The sequence below is a fragment of the Schistocerca serialis genome, chromosome 1 (assembly GCF_023864345.2).
Source record: "Schistocerca serialis cubense isolate TAMUIC-IGC-003099 chromosome 1, iqSchSeri2.2, whole genome shotgun sequence".
In the NCBI taxonomy this organism is placed as follows: Eukaryota; Metazoa; Arthropoda; class Insecta; order Orthoptera; family Acrididae; genus Schistocerca; species Schistocerca serialis.
Genome location: NC_064638.1, coordinates 1216537699 through 1216565324, shown reverse-complemented (window position 1 = coordinate 1216565324; position 27626 = coordinate 1216537699). Strand labels below are relative to the sequence as shown.

The 27626-nt window shown below is 40.5% G+C and overlaps 1 protein-coding gene across 1 annotated transcript in view; it reads left to right on the top strand.

Annotated features, from left to right (window-relative positions):
- The window catches only part of LOC126419026 (toll-like receptor 2), a 171171-nt gene extending 143772 nt beyond the window's left edge, over positions 1-27399 (top strand). Inside the window, exon 12 of the mRNA XM_050086097.1 lies at positions 27247-27399. Coding sequence (XP_049942054.1) covers positions 27247-27258 — 12 coding nt within the window. The 3' untranslated portion in view covers positions 27259-27399. The remainder of the gene's footprint in view (positions 1-27246) is intronic.
- Positions 27400-27626: the final 227 nt, after the last annotated feature.

Here is a 27626-nt window from a genome sequence, read left to right as displayed (position 1 = left end):
CTAAACCATTCAATTTTGCCAATAGACTCATTAACATACCCGCCACACTATCTTTCGCCCCATCATTTACTGATACAATGTCTCCATTAATATTAGCTACTGCCACAGGTAGATCTGAAACACTGGGATCTGATACATTCTGTTCCACCAAAGATCCCTAATTAACACTTAAAGACTCTGTCAAAATACTACTGAAACTGGGTTGGGACACATCCAAGCTAAAGTTCATGGGATCAAAAATCTCTTCCCCTTGTTCTTTCCCCCTATCTACCCTCAGTTCGTCCTCTACATTTGTTTGCTTACACTCAGCCATTTTATTCAGGTTTTTTTTCACACACACACACACAAAGTTTTAAAAAGCACACTACTTAATCTTGCGCTTCTGATGTCTCCAACACGGCTAGCTGAGGCTGCAGGTCCGATCACCATGCACTTTTACCTTCCCAAATTCCGAAACCAATTGCTTGTAACACAGTCAATGATCGGCCAATTACTTCCGCACACGAAATTCAGTGGTTGTCTTTAGTAAAAGTTTATGCTCGCCATAAAATACTCAGTAAGAATTTACCCAGTACCGCCACGCTATATAATTCAAAGTTCACTCGCGATTTTCGTCGGAACGAATTATCACAACACTGTCCGCAGCTCGTGGTCTTGTGGTAGCGTTCTCGCTTCCTTCGCACGGGGTCCCGGGTTCGATTCCCGGCGGGGTCAGAGATTTTCTCTGCCTTGTATGACTGGGTGTTGCGTGTTCTTCATCATCATTGACTCGCCAGCCCACGAAGTGGCGTCAACTAAAAAGGACTTGCAATACGGCGGCCGAACTTCACCGGATGGAGCCTCCCGGCCAACAATGCCATATTTCATCACAACACTCTAAAGTTTTCATAAACAGTTTCTGGTCACTACCAGATACCATTAACACTGGGCCATAACGCGGAAGTCATCCCAAGACTTCATCATACACATCATGCGAAAAGTCACATCCAGCATAACCGCCTCCAATCAAAGCTAGCTCGCGACTCCTCCTCTCTCACTCTCCCACACTCAAAACTATATCTCCTCGCTAGGCGGCCAACCTTCTCGCTTCTCATTGGCTGCAAACACTTACAGCCAATGAGAACTCACTTCTAGGGTGCGGCTCACGACAAAATCTAGTAAGCACCATCAAATTAAGTAACACAAAACTCTCTAATTAAATAAACAAAACAAAATGAACTATAAGCTTTACTCTATATCTGGAAATTTATTAAGTAGTCGCGAATGTTCTGGCTGTCTTATACATAAGCATACATACTTGGACATCTGACATTCACTAGTAGGGGAACCACTACTGGATTCGTTCCCCCGTTACAGAGTTGGAACACTTGCCAGTTCCTGTAGAGAATTGCATGAATGATTTTTAATAATGCTGAACGTCCCACATACTCTCACACACGCATTCTCATTCACACGCACCCTAACACACAATTCACATATTTACTTAAAATTCTTGAAATTATTATTATAGAAAAGTCACAGAGGTTTTCTGAAACTAAAAACTTTCCAGATTTATATATGAACACTGAAAGTGTTATCAGATCATCGTACATAGTCACTAAAGGTGAACTATTACATCACTGTATTTATTTAAATTCTGTTGGAAAATTACGTTTTTTTTATGGAATTTTACTAACTTCCAAAATACAAATATTTTTGATCTCAGACTTTGATATATTGTTTTTCACAACAGAAGGATGTACATCAAATATGACGTTCCTCAGGTTATTCCTGATGTGGACTGACAAGGCAGCCAGTCCACAGTGACGGGTAGCCGAAATAAAGGCACGCGTACACACACGCCGACTGGCGTGATTTCTGGAACAGGATAAGTAGTGAATTTCTAATAAGAAAAGTATGCAGCTCCTCGAATACTTAACTTTTATTCTTTGTTGGTTTACAACGTTCTTGATGAGACATTTCATACGATAACTATCAAACTATGTAAGGCTAATGGCGCCTTGCTAGGTCGTAGCCATGGACTTAGCTGAAGGCTATTCTAACTGTCTCTCGGCAAATGAGAGAAAGGCTTCGTCAGTGTAGTCGCTAGCAAAGTCGTCGTACAACTGGGGCGAGTGCTCTTCCGTATCTCGAGACCTGCCTTGTGGTGGCGCTCGGTCTGCGACCACACAGTGGCGACACGAGGGTCCAACATGCACTAAATGGACCGCGGCCGATTTAAGCTACCACCTAGCAAGTGTGGTGTCTGGCGGTGACACCACAATTCCTTTATTAGTTATAATATTTTTAGTTTCGTATAATGTAAGTGGCCTGCGAGCGCTGCTCCACTGCTTTCACACGCGCAGCTGCAACAGATGGTCGTGACGTCAGTCTGCAGGACACAACTCGTCCGTTACTGACCGTATAATACTCTACCAGCTCACATTGCATCCCACATACATTCTGAAGTAAAGCTTTTAATAGACAAATGGGCTATTGCGCACTAGCTGCGACGCCACAGTCTGAAATTCACATTAAACATGATATTCCTTCTCTACCAAGTAGATATTTGGTTGAACCAGAATAAAGTCAGGAGTGGCGACATGTAGAAACTCAATCACCAGCAACCTTTCTTATACTAGTTATTTATTTCTAGTGACGAAACAAACGCTATGTAGGGTCAAAGTACACTTATTCCATCTTTTATTTGAGCTTCTGTCGATAAAATTGGTTCTGAACTGGGAATGCAACTCAGACCGCCCTTAACACGGAATTTGATCCCTTCGTGACAATACAGTTCGACTACAATTTGTTGTTTGTTCAAAACTGCGGATTCCTCAACATCTCCACATATCTCCGAGAATGGGTTCGAATCCTGTCCCAGCACTAAAGTTTTCATTATTTATTATCAAGCTCTAGCATGAGAACACCTATCTGCTGGTGGATAATAATTTTGATTTTTAATGTTTTTCATTCGTTGTCAACACTGACGATATCTGACGTTTTTGATTCTCAGTGAGACACAGAACTATTTGAGAGATCACTGTAAGTTCAAGGATGTTATTCGGAGCTGCTGGTGGAGGAATCTTCCGTAGCTGACGTCTCTTTCTGTGTGGTCAGCAACGGTATGTGTGGGTTTCGATTGCCAGTCAGCACTGATCTCTTCGTCATATTATTTCTAGTTCAAACATGCTCACATGTCGCTGCTGGTGTAACAAACCCATTTTTAACGTTCGTTTTCTCTAGAATATAACAGCGATAGGTGCTGGGTTGGAGTCCTGTGGAGGAAAAAATTAATGTCTCGTCTCGTCATTTCAGTTAAAACATTTTGCTACTGCCGAGTAAATCCGATACGTCACAGTTAATTGTGCTTCGATAACAATCCGATTAGGTTCTGGGTTCGAATCCCTGTCCAACACAAAGCTTTGCCTCACGGCATTTCAAGTAAGTTACTAGTGAAGAAGCAATATTTAACATCTCTCGTAGTTCGTTATCTGGGACAATAGATGCTGGGTAGGAATTCGCATCCGTTAAAAATGTTTACGTTATGTAATTTAAGGTTGACATCTCCTAACTGATACTGTCTAAGATCGAGGTATATCACTCTCTGTATGCCTAGTCAGGAATAACTATTAGTTTCCGTCAGTCACGAAATCTTTGCTTAGTCTGCATGACGTGGGTTTGAATCCATATGCAGAACGAGACGGTTCGTCGTGTCATTTGACGTTCACACATATCCTCAACTAGCAACTCGTGAAAAACTTAAATTTTTTATGTCATCTTGCGTTAAATAATAAGTACGGTAAGTTACTTTGAAGAGGAAATCGTGAATACGACGAACTTATTACGTGCATTATCTATCTGACGTAATAATGAGAGTGGTAACATTTCAGGTATGTCATTTATTGTAATAAATGTGAGCTTACAAGCCTTCAGGACAGTCTTATCTGTGATCAGGTGTTCCCTGACATTTGTAGTATCGTGGTATTACTTTACATCTTGAGTTATTGCGATACTGAGCAGTGCTTTCAAGTGGTGATTTGTTGGAACCATTTTCAATAGTCAAACGACTGTACCGAGGAGCTTTTAGAGGACCTGCTACACAGCTGCGTTATGATGGTTGTATGCGAACCAGGCGAAATGCATTTCTGGTCGTTCGGATACTTTTGAGCACGACTGTACAGCCGGCCGCGGTGGTCTCGCGGTTCTAGGCGCGCAGTCCGGAACCGCGCGATTGCTACGGTCGCAGGTTCGAATCCTGCCTCGGGCATGGATGTGTGTGATGTCCTTAGGTTAGTTAGGTTTAAGTAGTTCTAAGTTCTAGGGGACTGATGACCACAGCTGTTAAGTCCCATAGTGCTCAGAGCCACGACTGTACATATAAGCCTTCGCCTGTTGCATTGCTTGTGTAATCATTCGACACGTTTATTGCACACATCTCCTCCCCCATCTCTCTGTACAAACTTATTCTCTCAGCTCTACACGTCCATCTCTTTGTCCTTACCGCCGGCCCGTGTGGCCGAGCAGTTCTAGGCGCTATAGTCTGGAACCGTGCGACCGCTACGGTCGCAGGTTCGTATCCTGACTCGGGCATGTCTACGTCTACGTCTACGTGATTACTTTGCTATTCACAATAAAGTGCCTGGGGGAGTGTTCAACGAACCACCTTCATGCTGCTCTCTACCGTTCCACTCTCGAACGGCACGCGGGAAAAATGAGCACTTAAATTTTTCCGTGCGAGCCCTGATTTCTCTTATTTTATAGTGATGATCATTTCGCCCTATGTAGGTGGGTGCCAACAGAATGTTTTCGCAATCGGAGGAGAAAACTGGTGATTGATATTTCATGAGAAGATCCCGTCGCAACGAAAAACGTCTTTGTTTTAATGATTGCCACTCCAATTCACTTATCATGTCTGTGACACTATCTCCCCTATTTCGCGATAATACAAAACGAGCAGCAGTTCTTTGTACTTTTTCGATGTCATCCGTCAGCCCCACCTGATGCGGATCCCACACCACACAGCAGTATTCCACAATAGGGCGGACAAGCATAGTGTAAGCAGTCTCTTTGGTAGACCTGTTGCACTTTCTAAGTGTTCTGCCAATGAATCGCAGTCTTTGGTTTGCTCTGCCCACAATATTATCTATGTGATCTTTCCAATTTAGGTTATTTGTAATTGTAATCCCTAAGTATTTAGTTGAATTAACAGCCCTCAGATTTGTGTGACCTATCGCGTAATCGAAATTTAGCTGATTTCTTTTAGTACTCATGTGAATAACTTCATGGATGTGTGTGATGTCCTTAGGTTAGTTAGGTTTAAGTAGTTCTAAGTTGTAACCTCCCCACAAAAAATTGTATGAAATATTCTTATTCAAATGCTAAAGGACATAGAGCTAAGTGTAACCTCCCAGCAATGGAGTTTAATGACAATGACAATAAATGAAAAATAGCAATATGAGCCGTATGTAAGCTCCCCACAAAAATGAAAGTCAATTCAATAAAAAATGAAATCTCAGTGACAATGAGAACGCAAATAGACCGAAATGTCGATCTTAGGCCCTGTTCTTACCTCAGTAAAATTGCATCTGCTCTTTTTTTCGCCATAGCTTGGAGGAAATGCATCGCAACAATTCTTTGAACTTAAGCAAATTTTTTCTTTAAGGAAATGCATGGGAAACTTTCTTTCAATAAAATGTTTGTTTTGTTAAAATGCTTGGTTTGAAAACAAAAATTATTATTGGGGCGATTCTTGAACAAATTAATTACACTTAAGATGCATTACATTATCAGATGAGCGCAATGCTGCTTCATTACCTTATTTAAAAAATATACCTCGTCCTGAATCTTGACCAGAGGCCCATGTCGACGTCCGCCGACTCCTCACACACAACTCCGACTGCCTCTCGCGCGCTACTACATGCTGTCGCGACTCGCTACTGAGACGTCCCCTTTGAACAATTATACACGACTGTCCTTAAACTGATACACAATATTTTTTTTAGCGCAACGCAATCTGACTTTCAAAAATCCATACAAAAGAATGGCCCTGACTAACATTAAACTATACCTTTCACAAATCACTTACCTAACAAAAATTTTCGCTGCTCAAGCTACTGCAATACAGCGAGCGCCACTACTGCCAGCTAAATAAAAGATTCAAACTATGGAAGGCACTAACTACTGATAGGGATAGTTAGCAAATGAAAGATATTAGTAGAGAACAAACAATGTATTTACCTTGATATCATCATATATAAATATAGCAGTTCATGACAAATTACAAATCTCCGCCATCTCTCTCCCCACATCCACCACTGCTGGCGGCTCACCTCCAACTGCGCAACGCTACGCGCTGTTCACATCCAGCTGCCGCTGCCCAACACTACAATGGCGAGTATTACAACAATGCAAAGCAGCCACAGACTGCACACAGCACAGCCAGTGATTTTCATTCAGAGGTGGCGTTACCAATAAAAAACCTAAACAGCCTACTTACATAGCCCCCATGCTACCCAAAAAAATTTTACAAATTTTTTTGGGCACTGGTCAATACATATTTGGTAAAATTTTTTTCACAATTACAATAACAAAGAAATCAAAGGCACACACTTATTGATACAATGTTGGTCAAAGGCAAAAAATTTCTCACAGTCCATAAAGACAGTCCAGATTGTTCATCACAGTAAAAATGCAGAGTTTTTCTCAAAGTCTGAGCAGTAAAAGAAAATGCACACAGAAGTAGTGGATTTCCATGCAGTCATGAAGAAGTAGTGTTGTCCTTCCAACGGAAAGACAGTGCTGACTCTTGACATGCATACAGGTAATGGGCCACAACAGAGTAAACCCACAGCAGAGTCAGTCGACGTTTTGAAGAATATTGGTAGTTAGGTCATCACAGAGCAGACCCACTGTAGTCCTGGTAGAGATTACGGTATTGGTGGGCCACCAGAGGTGCAGACCCACTGTAGTCCTTGTAGAGATAATGGTGTGTGTGTGTGTTGGGGTTTATGTAGAGATAATGGTAATGATGGGCCATCAAAGATGCAGACCCACTGTAGTCCTTGTAGAGATGGCCAGCAGCCATCTGTTGCGATTGTGCAGGTGCACATTCACCATCGAAGAGTCTTGCGGGAAACGTCCCCTTTGAACAATTATACACGACTGTCCTTAAACTGATACACAATATTTTTTTTTTAGCGTAACGCAATCTGACTTTCAAAAATCCCTTGATTGTTCCTGTTTTATGAGTAAAAACTGTGGAATGTGCTTGTAAAATCTCAAAAAGGTCCTGCCTATCAGTGTCATTACAATTCTCAATTGTTTGAATTTTATTCTGAATTAATTTATTAGTGTCAAATGCGCCGTCGATATCATCCCTGTCAGTACTTGCAGAGTGATTGTTAGTGTCTAGTTCCGTAGAAAAGTCCGAACTGTTGTCTAACAGAAGGTAAAGCCGATTAATTTCCTCGTCATGGTTTGAGAGCCAATCTTCAAATTTCAAAGCTATTGACTTACCTTCTTTCTCTAAACTTATTTCAGCATCGTGAAAGTTTAAGATTGCTTTGTATTCATTCAAAAAGTCTACTCCCAATATAATTTCCGTCGACAATAATGGAACAATAAGAAAGTTCGTAGAGAAGCTGTGGCTTTGACAAAAGAATTCTAAGTTGGTTTGTTGGCGTACATCTACACTTTTTCCAAAGATTGCACCTTGTAATTTAATCTTACGTAACGGAAGTGTGGGGCAATCGTTCGATTTGTTGCATTTGCTAAAGGCTGTTTCACTAATTACTGAGATGGGACTGCCAGAGTCAAGTACTGCCGTAAATTTTACGTCATTTACAGTAACGTGAATCACAGGATATGCAATGTTGTTATGTTTTACGCCGTGTTCCTGGAGTAAGATGTCCCTAATGTCTTCCATTTTTACGTAATTACTAGCTACGGCAGCTGCGTCGTTAGTGTCATAAGAACGTTTTGTGGCTGCCAGCGGTGTGAGTCATTGCCTATTGTCTCTTTGTTGGCGCGCGTCGTTATTGGGATTTGGAGACCTAACTTCTACAAATTCACCGTGACGAGAAGGCCCTGCTCTGTTTGAATCCCGCCAGTTCTGATGCAATTCAGGTCTGTCGTTACGATCACATCGTCTGTCGTCATGTCGGTAGTTCCTGTAGTTTCTTTCTTGTCGGTTAAGTGGTGGAGAATTTCTCCCTGAATCGTAACTGCGCGCTGAACTGTTGCGTCTGAAGTTATTCTGTCTCCCTTGATAATAATTATTTTGGTTCCCATATTGTCTGTTTCTCTGATTGTCTCTGTGATAGTCACTACCGCGGAGAGGTGATCTTTCCCTGTAATTATTACTACTCTGCCAACGGTTGTCGTACGGGTGGTGTCTATTTTGGTCACGATTTACGTTGTAAGAATAGACCAGTCGTGTCCGGTTATTGTTTCTGTCGTCACGGAATTGTGACGGATGTGACCTGTAATTGTTGTGTCCTTGTTTTCGCGTTCCGCGATTATCAGTGTCAATTTCTAGTTCTTGTAACAGTCCCTGAAAAGCTTCAATGTCGTCTTTGCAACGTCCTGCTAAAATAATATGCCGTAAATGTTCAGGTAATTTGATTAAGCAAATGCGGATGAGTTCTGAGGGGTTGTATGGGTTTGGCAGGTACTGATTCTTGTGCAACATGTCTTCAAAATATTTCACAAGACTGGAGAATTCAGATTGTTCGAAATGTTTCATCATTATGATGCCATGTTTTACTCGGTCTTGTGTGGCTTGAGACCAATATGCTGAGAGGAAGGCATGGTAAAATTCTCCTTCACTGTGGCAATCGTGAATGACCGATCGCATTCTTACAGCTGGTTCATTCTCTAAGTAGCCACACATAAATTCTAATCTGTGTTCCAACGACCAGTTGGGAGGAAAACAATGAGAGAATTGATGGAGCCATGCTTGTGGATGAATGTCGTTGCCAGAATTCTTAAATGTTTTGAATTTACCTGTAGTAATAAACAGCATATAGTCAAAATCATCATGTCGGCGAGTCGCATATCGGTCATTGTTAGGTCGTGTCGGCCGTTCCATCTCAAAATTCGGTGCACATTGCCAATTTCTTTCATAACTTCAGAAATGCCCTGTGTTATTATTTTGCAGCTTTTCCGTGTTTCTAAGTCCCTCTTCCCGTGTTGAAGCGCCAGTGTCCTCTGAAATACGTAATTCTTGTATTACCTGTGTCAGCTGATCTTGTACTTCCCGGATTTCTCTTTGGTGTTGTGTATTAATTTGATTCTGATTTTGTTTGAATTTTCTTATTTGTTCATACTCTTCTGTGTCAGTGAAGGCTACGGGTCTTGTGTCATTCAGATCATCATCTACCTTTGTAGATAAGTTAGTGACCTGATCCGAAAGTTCGGCTACTTTCTCCGATAGTGTACTTATTTCTTCAGTGTGTTTTTCTGAACCAAGTTTCAGAGTATCTACTGTGTCCTTAAAGTTTTCCTGAGTTTTTGCAAGTTGCGTAACCGAATCGGTAGATGCAACTGAGTCAAATTTAGCTTGCAAGGTCTCATGATTTTCATGAACAATAATTTGCAGTTCTTTTATGGCTGCTTCGTGATTCTGTAATGCATTTTCATGCCGCGAAAAAATAGGTTCAAAATGCTCACAAATTTGTGTTTTTACGTCATTACAGACTTTTTGACATTTCGATTCAATGTTATGTAACTCAGTAGTTAAATCTTCACTTGTTTGTTCAAGTGTTTGTTCCAATGAGTCTAACTTTTTAAGATTTTGTTCCATTGTGTCTAACTTTTGAAGCTTTTGCTGTGTTTGTCTCTGATTTTGTTCCATTGTGTCTTACTGTTGCTGTGTTTGTCTCTGATGTTGTTCCATTGTGTCTAACTTTTCAAGCTTTTGTCCCATTTGTTGCATTAATTGTAATAACAATGCACTGGTGTCTGAAACACGTTCCTCAGTGCTTTTCGGCAGTGAAGTTGCACCGGCAACATTCACATTTTGACAAGTGGAAAATGTGTCTTGACTCATTTGAGAAAACGGTGGGAACCCAAAACCTGAGTCTGCAGTATTTGCAACATTGTGTTCTGTCATTCCCGATTCCTGAGGCGAGCTGTTGCCGACCAATCGATCGATAACGCCTCCCTGTTCACTACCTGTTTCACTGTCTACACCATTGTTTGCCGGCCGCTCCATTTCCCTATGCGCAATTACCAAATTAATACTTTGAACATTAGTTAATTCATTACTCTGCGGCGCTAACACACTTCTTTCGTCTTCACTGTCATTTCTCAGTTTACTTTGGAGCCTAGTATTACGGTTTTCACACGCCATTATTGTCACAGTATTTCACACGACAACACAGAAAAGCACAATTTTAAGAGCAAAAATAAGAGAACACATTAACATAGAACTGAAAATAATATCTAGTTAATTGCAGCTGCGAAATACTTGGTGCAAATCTACATGCATACCACAACAGTTTTACTGTACAACAATGAAAGTCTGCAACTTCAAAGGAGATTTTCTCTACAATTACGCGCTAGCAATAAACAAAATCTACACTACTTACGCAAACTACAAGAAAAAAATCAGAAGATTCCAGTGAGGTATCCTAGGCTAAGGGTCGACATATGAAACGTCCCCTTTGAACAATTATACACGACTGTCCTTAAACTGATACACAATATTTTTTTTAGCGCAACGCAATCTGACTTTCAAAAATCCCTACAAAAGAATGGCCCTGACTAACATTAAACTATACCTTTCACAAATCACTTACCTCACAAAAATTTTCGCTGCTCAAGCTACTGCAATACAGCGAGAGCGCCACTACTGCCAGCTAAATAAAAGATTCAAACTATGGAAGGCACTAACTACTGATAGGGATAGTTAGCAAATGAAAGATATTAGTAGAGAACAAACAATGTATTTACCTTGATATCATCATATATAAATATAGCACTTCATGACAAATTACAAATCTCCGCCATCTCTCTCCCCACATCCACCACTGCTAGCGGCTCACCTCCAACTGCGCAACACTACGCGCTGTTCACATCCAGCTGCCGCTGCCCAACACTACAATGGCGAGTATTACAACAATGCAAAGCAGCCACAGACTGCACACAGCACAGCCAGTGATTTTCATACAGAGGTGGCGTTACCAATAAAAAAACCTAAACAGCCTACTTACACTACGTACAACTGAACTCTCTCGCAACTCGACCGCAACTGCTACTGCCGACTCCCTACATGCAACTGAACTCTCGCGCTGTCAAGCGCAGACTAGCAACGATAAATAACTCTCTGGTCAGAGATTCTGTCATGCCTCGCCATCGCTGTACTAAATACATACGCGTTTCATAACCCTCCACTGGGGGGGCAAAAATTTGGCACCGATGGTGAGTCATTTGGACTTGCCATGATCAACAAATTTTTTCTTAATTAATTAACTTTTACAATTTACAGAATATTCAGATGTAGTACATGAATTAAATGTGGTGCACATGCACCGAGTACAAAACATTTCAGACAACGACTATGAGTACAGAACATATGACATAAGTGCACAGTTACTGACGTTCAGCACAAAACATATTAACACATGACATACGTGTACATGCACTGAAAAACTCTTTAGCATTTTCATAACAAATAAACGCAATGGTAAAAAATCATGTTGACAAGTGACATAAGTGCACATGCACTGCAGTTGAGAATATATCAGCAAATCACAAAATGTATTAATAAATGGCAAAAGTGCACACGCACTGTAGTACAGAACATATCAGAAAACCACAAAATAAATACGTAATGAGTACAAATGGCATAAAGTGCACACACACTGAAAAACTCTCTAATATTTTTACGACAAATAAACCTAATGAGTACTAATCATATTGACAAATGAAAAAAGTGCACACGCACTGTAGTACTCTCTAGTATATTTTTACAACAAACAAACAAATCGAGGAGTGTAATAAAGTGCACATGACTATAGAAGTCTTTAGTAATTTCAGGATAACTGATCTTATTAACAAATGAAAGGAAGTGCACATGCACTGTATATGACTTTTTCATTTTACAAGAATTAGGGAAGGAATAGGAAGGATTGCGTCATGGTTGTAGCACTTAGGTTGCACGCAGCTGCACTGAAAGTCCATATCTTTCCACAGAAATACAACACCAAGTGAGACAATTTGCAGTTCTTTTCCCAGAAGTATTTATCAGCGTATCCAAGACACTGAAATGTCGTAGTAATATTCCCTGTTATCATTTTGGCAGTACATCAGGTACACCAAACAGTGGGACCATAATAACGTCTTCATCGCTTACGGTGGTGGACAGCATGTCGTGTCAACACCACGCTCTTACAAGGCACACCAACGTAGAATTAGTGCAAAAACCAAATATAGTGCTCCATGATCAGGAGGATGGACAGGACAAATGGATATTGCAGTAATTCAGGGTAGTTATCTCAGAAGGTGAAGGACATTAAGTCACATAGTAGTCTTCATTGAGAATTACATTAGTAGTTTGCAGCATTCATAGCCCAGTTATTCAACATTTCTGTACCATGTATTTAGTATTACAGGATAATGTTCATAAAGTTAACTGATTATAGCAAATATTGGCATCATGGGTAATCGTATTACAATAAACAGTGGCAATCCTTGGCCAGTTACAAAGCCCTCACGAAGTTTGCATCTTCTTTCGATCATTCCGTAGTTGAAATTCCCATTTCTGTTTAATTTATTTCCTTTACACGTTATTTCTTTCTGAAAATGATAAACAAAGATTAATATCTAGCATTTACATCATATACTCACTAAATAATGACTGGTTTATGGTGACATAATTAAGCATACAGCATAACATGACAGAAAACGTAATATGTCAAAAGCATAGACAGTGTTCAAAGGCAAAAATGTACAGAGAATATCACAATACAGCAGCAAAAAAAAAAAAAGTAAAACAGTCACGATGTTGAGATATCATAGGGCAAAAAATGTCAAAATCAACTAGTGTGTGTTATACCTTAACTATTTTACAGTGCATACAAACAAAACATGAAAACAATCGTACATACATAAGAAAGACAAAATGTGACGTTCGTTGTGTTCAGCTTGTATGTAGTGTAGTTAATAGAGGCGAGAATTAAAGACTTTAATGGAGAGAGAATTTGATAAAATTAATACGTCACTACACAGAATTGCATAATTATTCATAAAATACGTAAGTTTGTCTGGAAAAATATGCACGGTCTGATGTGTAACGACAAGAAAAGCGACCTGCTAACCTTACCTTGCCGGACACTTGCCAAGAAAAAATACGGTAGTCATCAATAATTAGACACATAAGTATAATTGCATAAGTGGTCATAAAATGTGTAAGTTCATCTGGAAAATATGCACGGTCTGATGTGTAACGACAAGAAGGGCGACACGCTAACCTTACCTTGTCGGGCACTTGCCAAGAAAAAATACGATAGTCATCAATAATTAATCACGTGAATATAATTGTACAAGTGGTCATAAGTGGCATCATAAAGTGGTTTAATTCAATAAAGGGTTTAATGTTCGACACATGGTGGTTGCCCTGGTTCTCAAAGTTTCGACGTGTACAACATTGGGGTGAGGAATGCTGCGAATCCGATATGGACCTGCGTATAGAAGTTCAAATTTACTGCACTTACCTTTTATTCTGCTGGATAAATAGTGTGTACGTACTAATATCTTCTGTCCAATGTGAAAGTCACGGCGTGTACAAACCTGTTTTTGCTGTCTTCTTCGGCGCTCTGCGGCACGTTTGATGTTGTTTAGCGCAATGTTAATTATTTCATGGAGTCCTAATCGACGAGATGTAGGAAAGTGTACTAATTCTTTAATTTTGTTAGGTGGTTCAGCATTTTTCAGTATAACAGACGGAGATAGCATAGTGGATTCATTTGGTATGGAATTAATTACATCTTGGAAGGAGAATATGTGTGTATCCCAATTAATATGTCTTTTGTGGCAGTATATTCTACACAGTTTACCAATTTCTTTCATTAATCGTTCAAAAGGGTTCGAAGAAGCATGGTACCTGGATATATAAATCGGAGAAACGTTTCTAGCTCGTAACATGCGTGTCCATATAGCAGAACGAAATTGTGATCCATTATCGGAAATTACTCTCATCACATGCCCTACATGAAATAGAAAATGTTTTACAAATGCTCTCGAAACAATTTTAGCAGTAGCTTTGCGTAACGGAGTGAAAGTAACAAATTTTGAAGTGAGTTCAACACCGACAAAGATGTAGCAAAAACCTCTGTTAGTTCTCGGAATTGGACCAAAAATGTCTACTGCGGCCATATGTCTTAATTTAACAGGTATAATGGGATATAATGGAAGAATATGTGAAGTTGTGTCTGACTTAGCTTTCTGGCAAATTTTACATGACGCTAAAACTCGTCGTATACGTTTCTCCATGTTGGCAAAATAACGGTTCTGTCTCAGTATAAGAAAACATTTTCTGGCTCCGTAATGTGCATAACTTAAATGAGTGTACCAGATTAATTTGTTAACCAGTTCGTCAGGAATGCATAATAACCAATTGTTGCTGTCAGGATGAGAGCGGCGAAACAGAATGTCATTGCGTACAGTGTAATGGTTTCTAATCGTAACATTATTCCTATCTTGCCACAGGTGTTTAATTTCTTTCCACACATTGTCTTTACTTTGCTCTTTTGCTGTGTCCTGTAATGACGACGAAATAAAATTTTCAAATGCAACTTGCTGAATGTACATAACGCTGAAATTTGCTTTGCAGAAGTTGGTTGCTACGTCTTGCTGATTGTTGCTGAGAGAACGCGATAGTGCGTCTGCTATAACATTTTGTGTGCCGGGAATGTGAACAATCGTAAAATTAAATTCCTGTAAATAAAGTTTCCATCTGCTTAATCTGTCGCGAGTGAATTTAGCCGAAAGTAAGAATTGTATCGCTCTGTGATCTGTGTAAACGGTGGTATGTCTGACATAAAGAAAGTGCCTAAATCTTGTAAAAGCCCATACAACACATAATATTTCCAATTCTGTAACGGAATAATTTCGTTCAGCAGGTGACAGAATGCGACTTGCAAATGCTATGTTTCTAATTACTGTTGAGCCATCTTCTACAATTTCCTGGAAAATATGTACGCCTAAAGCGGTGTTAGAACTGTCGCTGGCAATGGAAAAATTTCTGGTAAGATCTGGATGCGATAAAAGTGGTGCATTCAACAAAGCATGTTTCAGGTTCATAAATTCAGAATGTGCTTGCTTATCCCAGGACCAAATAGTGTTTTTACCTGTTAATTGGCATAATCTAGGTGTGTCTAAAGCAGAGTGATGAATAAATTTACGAAAAAAGTTAATTAAGCCCAAAAAACTGCGTAATTGTTTCTTTGTCGTAGGAACAGTAATGTCACGTAGAGCTTGAAGTTTTTCCGGATCAGGCGCAATGCCTTCTGCTGAAATTACGTGTCCAAGAAATTTTATGGAAGTTTTGCCAAAGTGCGATTTACTGAGATTAACTGTGAGTCCTTGAGCATGAAATGTTTGTAACAGTTGTTCTAGAATCAGATTGTGTTCAGACCAGTTAGCTTCTGCGATAAGAATGTCGTCTACGTACGTCGTAATTCTGTCCTTAAGTTCTGTCGGAAGTATTGTGTTCAAACCGCGAATAAAAGCTGCTGAGGAAATAGTTAAGCCGAACGGTAATTTACAAAATTGATAACAGTCACCAAAACAGAGAAAAGCTGTCTACTTTTTGCAATTCGGATGAAGTTGAATTTGCCAAAATCCCGATTTCAAATCTAATGTGGAATAAATAGCTGTAGCGTGAAATTTCTGTAATAGTTCTTCTAATGTCTGTGGTCGATCTGTTTCATTAATAATTACGTCATTGATGTGACGTGAATCAAGTACGAGGCGAAGTGAGCCATCTTTTTTCTTAACAATATGTAGCGGGTTTATGTACGGACTAACTGCTGGTTCTATAATTCCTTGGTCAAGCATATCCTGCAATTCTTTCTTAACTTGTTCTCTATGGATATACGGAATGGGATAATGTTTAGCTTTAAATGTGTCGTGCTGTTTGACTTGAAATTCATACATAAATCCGGACATAGTACCAGGAATGTTGTCAAAAACTGGAGCTTGCTGTAAAAGAGTTTTGTGTAATTGCTTTCGTTCGTCGTCTGTATTTGCACTGCTTTGTTTAACTTTATCGGAAATCATCTGCATTACGTCGTAGTCAGCTTCGTCTGGAGTGTTATAGTTATGTACGTACGTATCAGTGAACAATGTGGAATTACAGTCTATGTTACGTGTTGCGGAAGTGACCTCTGTACGATTAATTGTTTGTTCTTCCGCAAATAATGAATGCTGAAACTCTAAAGCCAATTGCACATTTTCATCCTTCAACATTAAATAGGAATTTTGAAAATCAACCACTGCGTCGTGTTGTACGAGAAAATTAGTACCTAAAATAAAGTCTGTTGTCAATAAAGGAATAATCCAAAAATTTGAATGAAATGTGTGACCTGCAATACAAAATGATAAATGCGTCTGTAATTTAACGTCTACACCTTTACTTGATACTGCTCCTTTTACTTTCGTTTTGCCTAATGGTAATGTGGGATAGGTATTCTCTTTGTTACACTCATTAAAAGTTTCCTCATTTATAACTGACATAGGTGATCCGCAATCGATTACTGCTGAAAATTTCGATGAACCAATTTTAATTTCGATGACAGGATGTGAAATAGTTTTCTGAACAACTGGTCTTTCCTGCAAAAGAGTGTCTCTGACATCGTCAAAAGTAATTACATTTTCGTGAACAACATTCTGCGTGTCAAAAGTAGTGCTTATGTTACTGGAAGCTGCGACCTGTACTGTATCTAGTCAAATTCTATCTGACGTGTTATTATTGTGAGGAGGATGTTGTGGCATTTCTACTATTTGAACTGTTCTATTACTTCTTCCAGACGTGTTACGCTCTGGATGATACCTACTGTCGGGTTCATTCATGAGAATATGTTCTTGCGGATGATTTTGCTGTTGGTAAGACCGACTGTTATTATATGTACGTTAATAATTGTGCTCATCGTTATTACGTCTGTCGTGAAAGTCATTCCTATACGGTGCATTGCGATAGGAATTGAAATACTGTGTTTTCTGTACGTAGTTGTTCCTTTGCTGCCGTGCGTTACTATTTGTTGGATCTGGGACTATACGTGCACGCGGCGAAACATTAAAGTTAGGTTGACCTTGTGCATTACATTGTTGGTTAGGTATTCTAACCGGCTGACTTTCATGCTGTTGTGGTGGAAAACGTCTATTGTTACTAAAATGTGGTTCCTGTTGCTGAAAATTTTGACGATATTGATAATTAGAATTTTGTCTGTTATTGAAGTTTCGGTGGTTGTCATTGCTTAAGCGTCTGTTACTTTTACTATTGAAATTACTTGACTGATCGTAATTACTGTATGTTTGTTGACCTTGGTTATTATATGAAAAATTTTTGTTTACGAAAGAATAGTCTGATTGTTGCACTTCCAAGAGCTGTAACAGATCTCTGAATACTTGACTGATCGTAATTACTGTATGTTTGTTGACCTTGGTTATTATATGAAAAATTTTTGTTTACGAAAGAATAGTCTGATTGTTGTACTTCCAAGAGCTGTAACAGATCTCTGAATGCCGAAATGTTTTCTTTTTGCTGACCCGTTAGAAGTGACACTCTTAATGATCGTGGTAATTTAGAAATGCATAATTGTATAAGTGCAGATTCACTGTATGGTTCACTTAGGTACTGGTTTTGTTGGACCATATGCTCAAAAAATTGCGTAACACTGGAAAAATTTGAGTTCTCATAATTTGGTAAACTAATTAATTGATCTTTTATTCCGCACTGTGTCGTCTTCGACCAATACACTGACAGAAAAGCATTCTGGAATTCTTCTACCGAGTAACATTGTCTCGCGATCGGTCTCTTACGAGTTGCCGGTTCGCCTTCCAAAAAACTACAAATAAATTCAAGTTTGTGTGTTATGGGCCAAGTCGGTGGAAAAGCAAAGCTAAACTGTTGTATCCAATCCAGTGGGTGAATCTGTGTTCTGTCATTTTTAAACACTTTAAATTTTCTCACAGACAGAAAATGTTTGTAATCAAAATTATCGTCTCTGTGTGACGGAACAGGTTCTGTGTTGTAAGAGAATCTATTTGTTTGTGTCTGTTCTGAATCTAAATCCCGTACTCTCTGTAGATTACCCGTATTATACGCCATGCGTGAGTCTGACAAATGTTCACAAAGTGGCGACTGCTGTGATGTGTTAAACGCTGAAACATTTTTTATCTGTGTTACCTCTTGCTGTAAACTTGACAATTTTCTATGCAATGTGTTATTAGATGAATTTATCTCATTAATTGTCTGCTGTAAATTTTGAAATTCAGGTGTTTGGTTAAATGAAACCGGTGAAGTATCGTCTGATTTGCTGTCATTATTACTTTCAATAACGTCAATACGACTGGCCAGTTCATCACATATTTCAGTCAGTATTTTTACCTGATCATCGGTTTTAGTGTCTGAGGCATTAATCTGTTTTTGCAATTTACGTATAGTTTCGTTCAATTTTTTAACATCAGCTTTGACGACATCGGAATCCTGTGTTAGTTCTAATTGTTCGAGTCTTTCAGTCACTGTTTGAAAATCTGTTGTGTATGTGGCTGTTTTCGATTTAAGATCGGAAACTTCGTCACGTAATTCCGCGTTCAACTGTTCGATGGTATTAATTTTGTCAGACACTGTAGCAATATTGTTGTATAAGTATGGTTTTGCTTCGCAAGCAATTTACGTTTGTCTTCTTGTCTTTGTGCAGTGATTGTTTCCATTACTTGACGTTTTACTTTATTTTGATCCTGAATAAACTTGCGGAAACGCGTATCACTGTTTTGTATGTGGAGATTAAAACGTTCGTCAATTTGAGTGTTCTGTTGGTCGAATTTCGCGTCAATCTTTTCATCCATTGTGCGCAAAAGTTCTACCGTCATTGTTTTAAACTCGTCGCGTAATTGTGTAGCTTTTTCAGAGCATTGTTTAGCAACTCCGCTAATTTCGTCTCTAAGTGTTTCTGTTGTAGCTGTTTGCATTTCCCTTAATTCCTGAGCAACAGACCTAATTTTTTCGCTACATTTTCTTGAACAAGCCTCAATTTCCTCGCGTAACTGTTCCTTAGTATCATGACACTGCACGGCAACGGCTGTAATCTGCTCGCTAAGGTGTCTGGAATTGTTGTCTAATTTTTCATTAAGTTGTTTGTTATCTTCACTCTGTTGTCTGAAACTTTCTTTAAATTGTTTGTTATCTTCGCTATTTTGTAGCAATATTGCCATAATTTGATCCAAAATAACATTACCTACTCCATTCTCTGTACTGTTTGACGGTGTATTTCCAATTGTCGCGTTTTGTGTGACCATTTGGTCATTCTGTAATTTACAAAAACGTTTATCAGTCGGATGTACACTGTCAGACACTATTTCGGAATTAAATAAATCCGTAGTACTTTCAGTACATTGTCCATTTTCATTAGAAAAATTTGTCTGTACATTATTTGAATTTTCCAAACCGGGTGTATTAAGCTGGGCAGCGCTCATTCCAACAGAACGCCAAGCATCATCAATTGTCGTCAAATTAACAGAGGAGACAATTGAGTTCGTTTGTTCATCAGTAAGACAATAATCATCATTAGAGGTTGGAACGCACTGATTGTCGGTGAACGCAGGATTGTCATCATTACACTGCGTGTCACAATTACTATCGGTCACGTTGTTTAAGTCGGTAATTTCATTCATAATACCTCGCGATACACTATTCACAGTCTTTCGCGGCATTTTTACAATAGTCAAAATTATTCACAAAACAAATAAGCACAATGCAAAAACAACACACAAATACAACAGAACAACGAATTGCCGATGATCTGAGGAAAGAAAGTCATAAAATTAGTAAAAGCGTTGCGCCAAATGCTAATTATATTTAAGCAAATAAGAGCAGATATCTGACTGTTTCTTAGAAGATTCCCAAAGAAATACGATCCTGGCCGGATGTCGCCAAGTGTAACCTCCCCACAAAATATTGTATGAAATATTCTTATTCAAATGCTAATGGACATAGAGCTAAGTGTAACCTCCCAGCAATGGAATTTAATGACAATGACAATAAATGCAAAATAGCAATCTGAGCCATGTGTAAGCTCCCAACAAAAATGAAAGTCAATTCAATAAAAAATGAAATCTCAGTGACAATGAAAACGCAAATAGACCGAAATGTCGATCTTAGGCCCTGTTCTTACCTCAGTGAAATTGCATCTGCTCTTATTTTTCGCCATAGCTTGGAGGAAATGCATCGCAAAAATTCTTTGAACTTAAGAAAATTTTTTCTTTAAGGAAATGCATGGGAAACTTTCTTTCAATAAAATGTTTGTTTTGTTAAAATGCTTGGTTTGAAAACAAAAATTATTATTGGGGCGATTCTTGAACAAATTAATTACACTTAAGATGCATTACATTATCAGATGAGCGCAATGCTGCTTCATTACCTTATAAAAAAAATATACCTCGTCCTGAATCTTGACCAGAGGCCCATGTCGACGCCCGCCGACTCCTCACACACAACTCCGCCTGCCTCTCGCGCGCTACTACATGCCGTCGCGACTCGCTACGTACAACTGAACTCTCTCGCAACTCGACCGCAACTGCTACTGCCGACTCCCTACATGCAACTGAACTCTCGCGCGGTCAAGCGCAGACTAGCAACGATAAATAACTCTCTGGTCAGAGATTCTGTCATGCCTCGCCATCGCTGTACTAAATACATACGCGTTTTAAAGTTCTAGGAGACTGATGACCTTAGCAGTTAAGTCCCATAGTGCTCAGAGCCATTTTTTTTTCTCCATACCTTCTCTGTTTCGCCTCACCCACACTCTGTCAGTCTCCTCTGTCCCATCTCCTTGTACATATCGCCCTCCTCCTTACTACTGTCCATATTTTTTCCCTCCTCTCTCTCCACAATCTGGCTGTCTCTTCCTTCACAACTCTCTGGCTGTCCCCTCCAGCCCACCTCTCTCTATCCATTTCCTTCTCCCACTTGGAGACCAAGAAGACAGTCCTTGGGTGGAGCACAAAACACTACAGAGAAGACACGTCACTAGACAGCCCTAAAAGCAGCGAAAGTAAGACATAACACCCGAAATGTCCCACGGAGGAGACGGTGCGTCTTGAACACCTGATGAAAAGCGTAAGACCGTATGCCTGCCTCAAAAGGCGGGAACTTCACACACAACTCGAAGACACCCTTAAGACTGTCAAGGTGGCAGCATTCGGCCGATAGAACCCCTGACGCGGCGCGGATGAGAAACAGAGCAGCAGACGACGAGCACGACTCCAGGGGACACCCAAGACGGTGGGGACGGCGATCGGAGCACTAGCGACAAGAGAACCCCCGCCCAAGCACCAATACGAAGGCTGATGCGCAACAACTGAACCTTCCCTTTGCCAACGTGCAAGGAATGACAACAAACAACACTGATGCACATAATACAGCAGGGTGACGTTCGTGTTGCAAGCATTGCCGAAACGTGGCTAACGGCCAGGAATAAATTCAACTTCCCGAATTAAAAAAAAAAAAAACTTTCCGGAAAGATAGGCAAGACGGCAGAGTTGGAGTGACAATATATACTCGGAATTCAACAGCAGAGACAGGAATTCCTCTACCGGCAGCACATCAGAACATCGAAGCAGTGTTAGTCCAAATAGCAGACAGAAACAGATGGACCTTCAACATAGGCTGTATGAACAACAGCCAAGGGAGGCCCCTACCAACACAGTCATTACGATGTACAGGGTGATTCAAAAAGAATACCACAACTTTAAAAATGTGTATTTAATGAAAGAAACATAATATAACCTTCTGTTATACATCATTACAAAGAGTATTTAAAAACGTTTTTTTCACTCAAAAACAAGTTCAGAGATGTTCAATATGGCCCCCTCCAGACACTCGAGCAATATCAACCCGATACTCCAACTCGTTCCACACTCTCTGTAGCATATCAGGCGTAACAGTTTGGATAGCTGCTGTTATTTCTCGTTTCAAATCATCAATGGTGGCTGGGAGAGGTGGCCGAAACACCATATTTTTAACATACCCCCATAAGAAAAAATCGCAGGGGGTAAGATAAGGGCTTCTTGGAGGCCAGTGATGAAGTGCTCTGTCATGGGCTGCCTGGCGGCCGATCCATCGCCTCGGGTAGTTGACGTTCAGGTAGTTACGGACAGATAAGTGCCAATGTGGTGGCGCTCCATCCTGCTGAAATATGAATTGTTGTGCTTCTTGTTCGAGCTGAGGGAACAGCCAATTCTCTAGCATCTCCAGATACTGTAGTCCAGTTACAGTAGCACCTTCGAAGAAAAAGGGACCAAAAACTTTATTGGCTGAAATGGCACAGAAAAGGTTCACCTTAGGCGAGTCACGTTCGTACTGAGTTGTTTCCCGCGGATTCTCAGTGCCCCATATACAGACATTGTGACGGTTGACTTTCCCGTTAGTGTGGAAAGTTGCATCATCACTAAACACAATCTTTGAAACGAAAGATTCATCTGTTTCCATTTGAGCAAGGATAAAATCACAGAAATCGATTCTTTTAATCTTATCAGCTGCAGACAGTGCTTGAACCAATTTCAGACGATAAGGTTTCATAACTAACCTTTTTCGTAGGACTCTCCATACAGTTGATTGTGGAATTGGCAGCTCTCTGCTAGCTCTGCGAGTCGATTTTCCTGGGCTGCGAACAAATGCTTGCTGGATGCGTGCTGCATTTTCATCACTCGTTCTCGGCCGTCCAGAACTTTTCCCTTTGCACAAACACCCATTCTCTGTAAACTGTTTATACCAACGTTTAATACACCACCTATCAGGTGGTTTAAAACCATACTTCGTTCGAAATGCACGCTGAACAACTGTCGTCGATTCACTTCTGCCGTACTCAATAACACAAAAAGCTTTCTGTTGAGCGGCCGCCATCTTAGCATCAACTGACGCTGACGCCTAGTCAACAGCGCCTCAAGCGAACAAATGTACAACTAAATGAAACTTTATAGCTCCCTTAATTCGCCGACAGATAGTGCTTAGCTCTGCCTTTTGTCGTTGCAGAGTTTTAAATTCCTAAAGTTGTGGTATTCTTTTTGAATCACCCTGTATAATGACACTCAAAGATTCCTAATACTAGGTGAACTTAAATGCAAGACACCATACGCTAGGGTACAGAGCAGACAATGGCAACTGGCGTCAACTCTTCGATCTGCTGACAATAGAAACTGTCAACAGACTCCCAGTAGATCAACCGACCATCGTCGGCTCTAATGGGAATTAGAAGCCAGACCACATACTGCAGAGCCCCAGTATCAGCGACGAAACGACAGAATATAACATCTACGATTCCTTTGCAAGTAACCAGTTTCCCATCCTTTTCGCGACCAGTGCCACCCAACTCCCAGACCAGATGCTCACAGGATGGACAATACGAAAACATGCTAACGCAGACTGAGACAAATCCAAAGATATCCTCTAAGAGAGCCTAGCGTTTCCCATAGGCAACAGGCGACCACGACAACGACGGCCTTCAACAGGTCACTGACACACACAACCATGTAACACGCAATAGACGAAGCCATTCCCACTACTGTCGTAGAAAACTGGAAACAGGCCATCCCCCAGGACGCCCTCCACCTAATAAGACAGAAAAAGAACAGTTATACAGACAAATCAAACGGACGGGTAACTCAGACCTTAAAGGACAGCGGAACAGACTAAACGCAAAGATAAAACGAATCATTTCCGTTTACCGACAAAGACAGTGGGACGATACCTGCAGACAGTTAAACTACAGACAGGGAGGCAGGTTCTGGAAGCACTTCAAAACGCTGACAGGCCGAAGACAATAGACCAACACCAAATTACTGTTAAAGGACGAACCAACAACAGATAAAATATAACAAACTGAAGCCTTCAGACAGTTTTACAACAAGTTTGCTCCTTCTAATACGATAACAAAATTGACTAAAACTCAAGGTTCAAGTGAAAATGAGCTATCACAGACTCTCATCATTCTAACAAAAGAAAAAGAAGACGAGCCTGCCATAACTAAAGGCATAACCGAGGCAGACATTATCGACTTAATCCGCTTTGGACGGAACTCCGCCCCTGGACAAAACGACACAAAACGAATAAAATTACAGAAAGCCCCAGCACAACACCCATCCCCTCTCTCATCTACAACTACTGCCTTACATATGAGACCATACCGAAAAGGTGGAAGACAACGAGACGATAATGACACCAAAACCTGAGAAACCAAGTACCGACCGCACTCCTAAAGGCCGATATCTCTGCTTGACGTCATGGAAAAGACATTTGAACAAGTACTAACCGACCTTGTAGACACGTACATAGAACTCAAAGACCTCCTCCTGCTGACACAGTCAGGCTTTCGACACGACCACTCGACCAATGATCCGTTGGTTGAACAGACTGATGGAAAAAACAACGAGCTTCAATAGAGGTCACTGCATGCTTTCAGTCTTTTTAGACATAGAATGTGCCTTTGACAAGCTCTGACACTCCCAACTACTTCACATGTTAGCACAGATGGGTCACCGGAACAAAGTTGTACTTCCAATACCCGCATATATCTCAAACACGATATCCAAGGTACATGTCCCTGGTGCAGTATCCCAAGAATCAACACCAAAGGCACGAGTACCACAAGAGAACATCCTGTCCCCGCTACTGTAAGCACTGTATACTGCCGACGTACCGCTGTGACAATTCCGTCAGAGACAATAGGACTTCACGCTGCCAACGCGCCGTACTGGTGCACAGAACTGAACACAACCACTGTGCAGTGGAAGACAGTGACCTACCTACAATGACTTGTAGACTGGGTGGCCGAGTGGAGAATTCGGCCGAACGTATCCAAGACACGAACAGTCCTGTTCAGATATAGGCACCTGACAAAAAACTACAGAAGAACAACGATGAGGTACAGCTGACACAATGGGACACGCTACTGGGTGTGGTAGGTCCGCTGTTGTTTTCTATCTACATAAATGATCTTTTGGATAGGGTGGATAGCAATTTGCGGCTGTTTGCAGATGATGCTGTGGTGTACGGGAAGGTGTCGTCGTTGAGTGAGTGTAGGAGGATACAAGGTGACTTGGACAGGATTTGTGATTGGTATAAAGAATGGGCCGGCCGTTGTGGCCGAGCGGTTCTAGGCGCTACAGTCTGGAACCGCGCGACCGCTACGGTCGCAGGTTCGAATCCTGCCTCGGGCGTGGATGTGTGTGATGTACGTAGGTTAGTTAGGTTTAAGTAGTTCTAAATTCTATGGGACTGATGACCTCAGAAGTTAAGTCCCATAGTGCTCAGAGCCACTTGAACCATTTTGTAAAGAATGGCAGCTGAATCTCAATAGAGATAACTGTAAATTAATGCAGATGAATAGGAAAAAGAATCCCGTAATGTTTGATAACTCCATTAGTAGTGTAGCGCTTGTCACAGTCACGTCGATTAAATATTTGGGTGTAACATTGCAGAGCGATATGAAATGGAACAAGCATGTTATGGCAGTTGTGGGGAAGGCGGATAGTTGTCTTCGGTTCATTGGTAGAATTTTGTGACGATGTGGTTAATCTGTAAAGGAGACCGCTTATAAAACACTAATACGACCAATTCTCGAGTACTGCTCGAGAGTTTGAGATCCCTATCAGGTCGGATTGAGGGAGGACATAGAAACAATTCAGAGGCCGGCTGCTAGATTTGTTACTGGTAGGTTTGATCATCACGCAAGTGTTACAGAAATGCTTCAGGAAATCGGATGGGAGTCTCTGGAGGAAAGGAGGAGTTCTTTTCGTGAATCGCTACTGAGGAAATTTAGAGAACCAGCATTTGAGGCTGACTGCAGTACAATTTTACTGCCGCCAACTTATATTTCACGGAAAGACCACAAAGATAAGAGAGATTAGGGCTCGTACAGAGGCATATAGGCAGTCATTTTTCCCTCGTTCTGTTTGGGAGTGGAACAGGGAGAGAAGATGCTAGTTGAGGTACGAGGTACCCTCCATCACGCACCGTATGGTGGATTGCGGAGTATGTATGTAGATGTAGATGTAGAAGTGACTAGAACCGCTTGGTCACAGCGGCTGGCCCTGAGACTTACACCCAGTAATAATGTATACGACATTACTGGAGTGGATCCCCTGAAAACCCCATTAAGAGCCAACTACGGAAAACACAGTGTCACTAACCGACCGGACATGGAAGAACTGCTGACAAAAAGACCTCGACAGACGAAATTCAAATGCATAGAGCCAGTAGCCCACAACACCTTCAAAGAGTATCCTCACCCAGCCTATACAATGTAACCTTAACAAGAAAAGTACCAGTACCCTCCATATCTAGATCAAAGACAGAACGACTAAAAACACACTGACACATACACACTAGAAACACGAAACACATGCAACAGAACCGAATATCTCGCGTTCACACACACACACACACACACACACACACACACACACATACAGATACACACACAGTAGCACACTACCTTCAAGCACACTAGAATTAGGATAGCTATATAATGAAGAGTACGCTTATTAGTACCTCAACATCACTCTTCACCCACAGTGACAAGTAGGTAAGGTGAATGAAAATTCTCCTCACCTAATCGACACCAGTAGCTACCAGAAGTAATACATCACTGTGTGAGCAACCAAGATAGCATCCCCTAATATGGTACCAATATCCAAAAATGCCTACAATCTTTCTACTTAATGACGTACTTCGCTCAACTCATTTTTATACACATTTAATTTATTCAATTAAGTTACTCCAGTTAATTTAATTTATTCTTGGAAGTGTTTTATTCAATCCAAACGCTGAAACAAATACGACACACACACATATACGAGAACTTTGTAATCTGTAAAATAGGAGTAATATTAGCAACATTTTAATTTCTTTCCTTATAAAATGCCAAATTTAAAATTAATTTAAATTTTATTTTATTTATGTTGGAAAACATGTAATTGTAAAGTTTGTAAAGCATGATTACTTGTACTCACGCAAAAAATATTAAAGAATTCGCATTTGTACAGGCTGGAGAATGAAAATTGCTTAAAACAAAGGCACCTGAAGAAGACAGCGGGTTACGCGTTCGACACATCGTGCGAGAACAACGTGAACAAACGGAAGAAATCCGCCTAGAGAGCCTGAAGAATTACGAGTTGAGTGAAGTTCAGTCTTAATGATAAATATTTAACACATTCAGATCATAAGCTCACTGTGCTGGAAGCTGTAAGTCACACTAACATTTAATACTTCTAATAATTTTGGTAATATAATCATGTTAATAAAGATAAATAAATATAATGTTACGAACATCAGCTGACGAGCTACAGCTTGCATTGGCAAAGAAGTCAATCATAGTCTCCAGGCTGAAGGAGCTTGTTGCAGCTATTAAGTCACAGACTCCAAG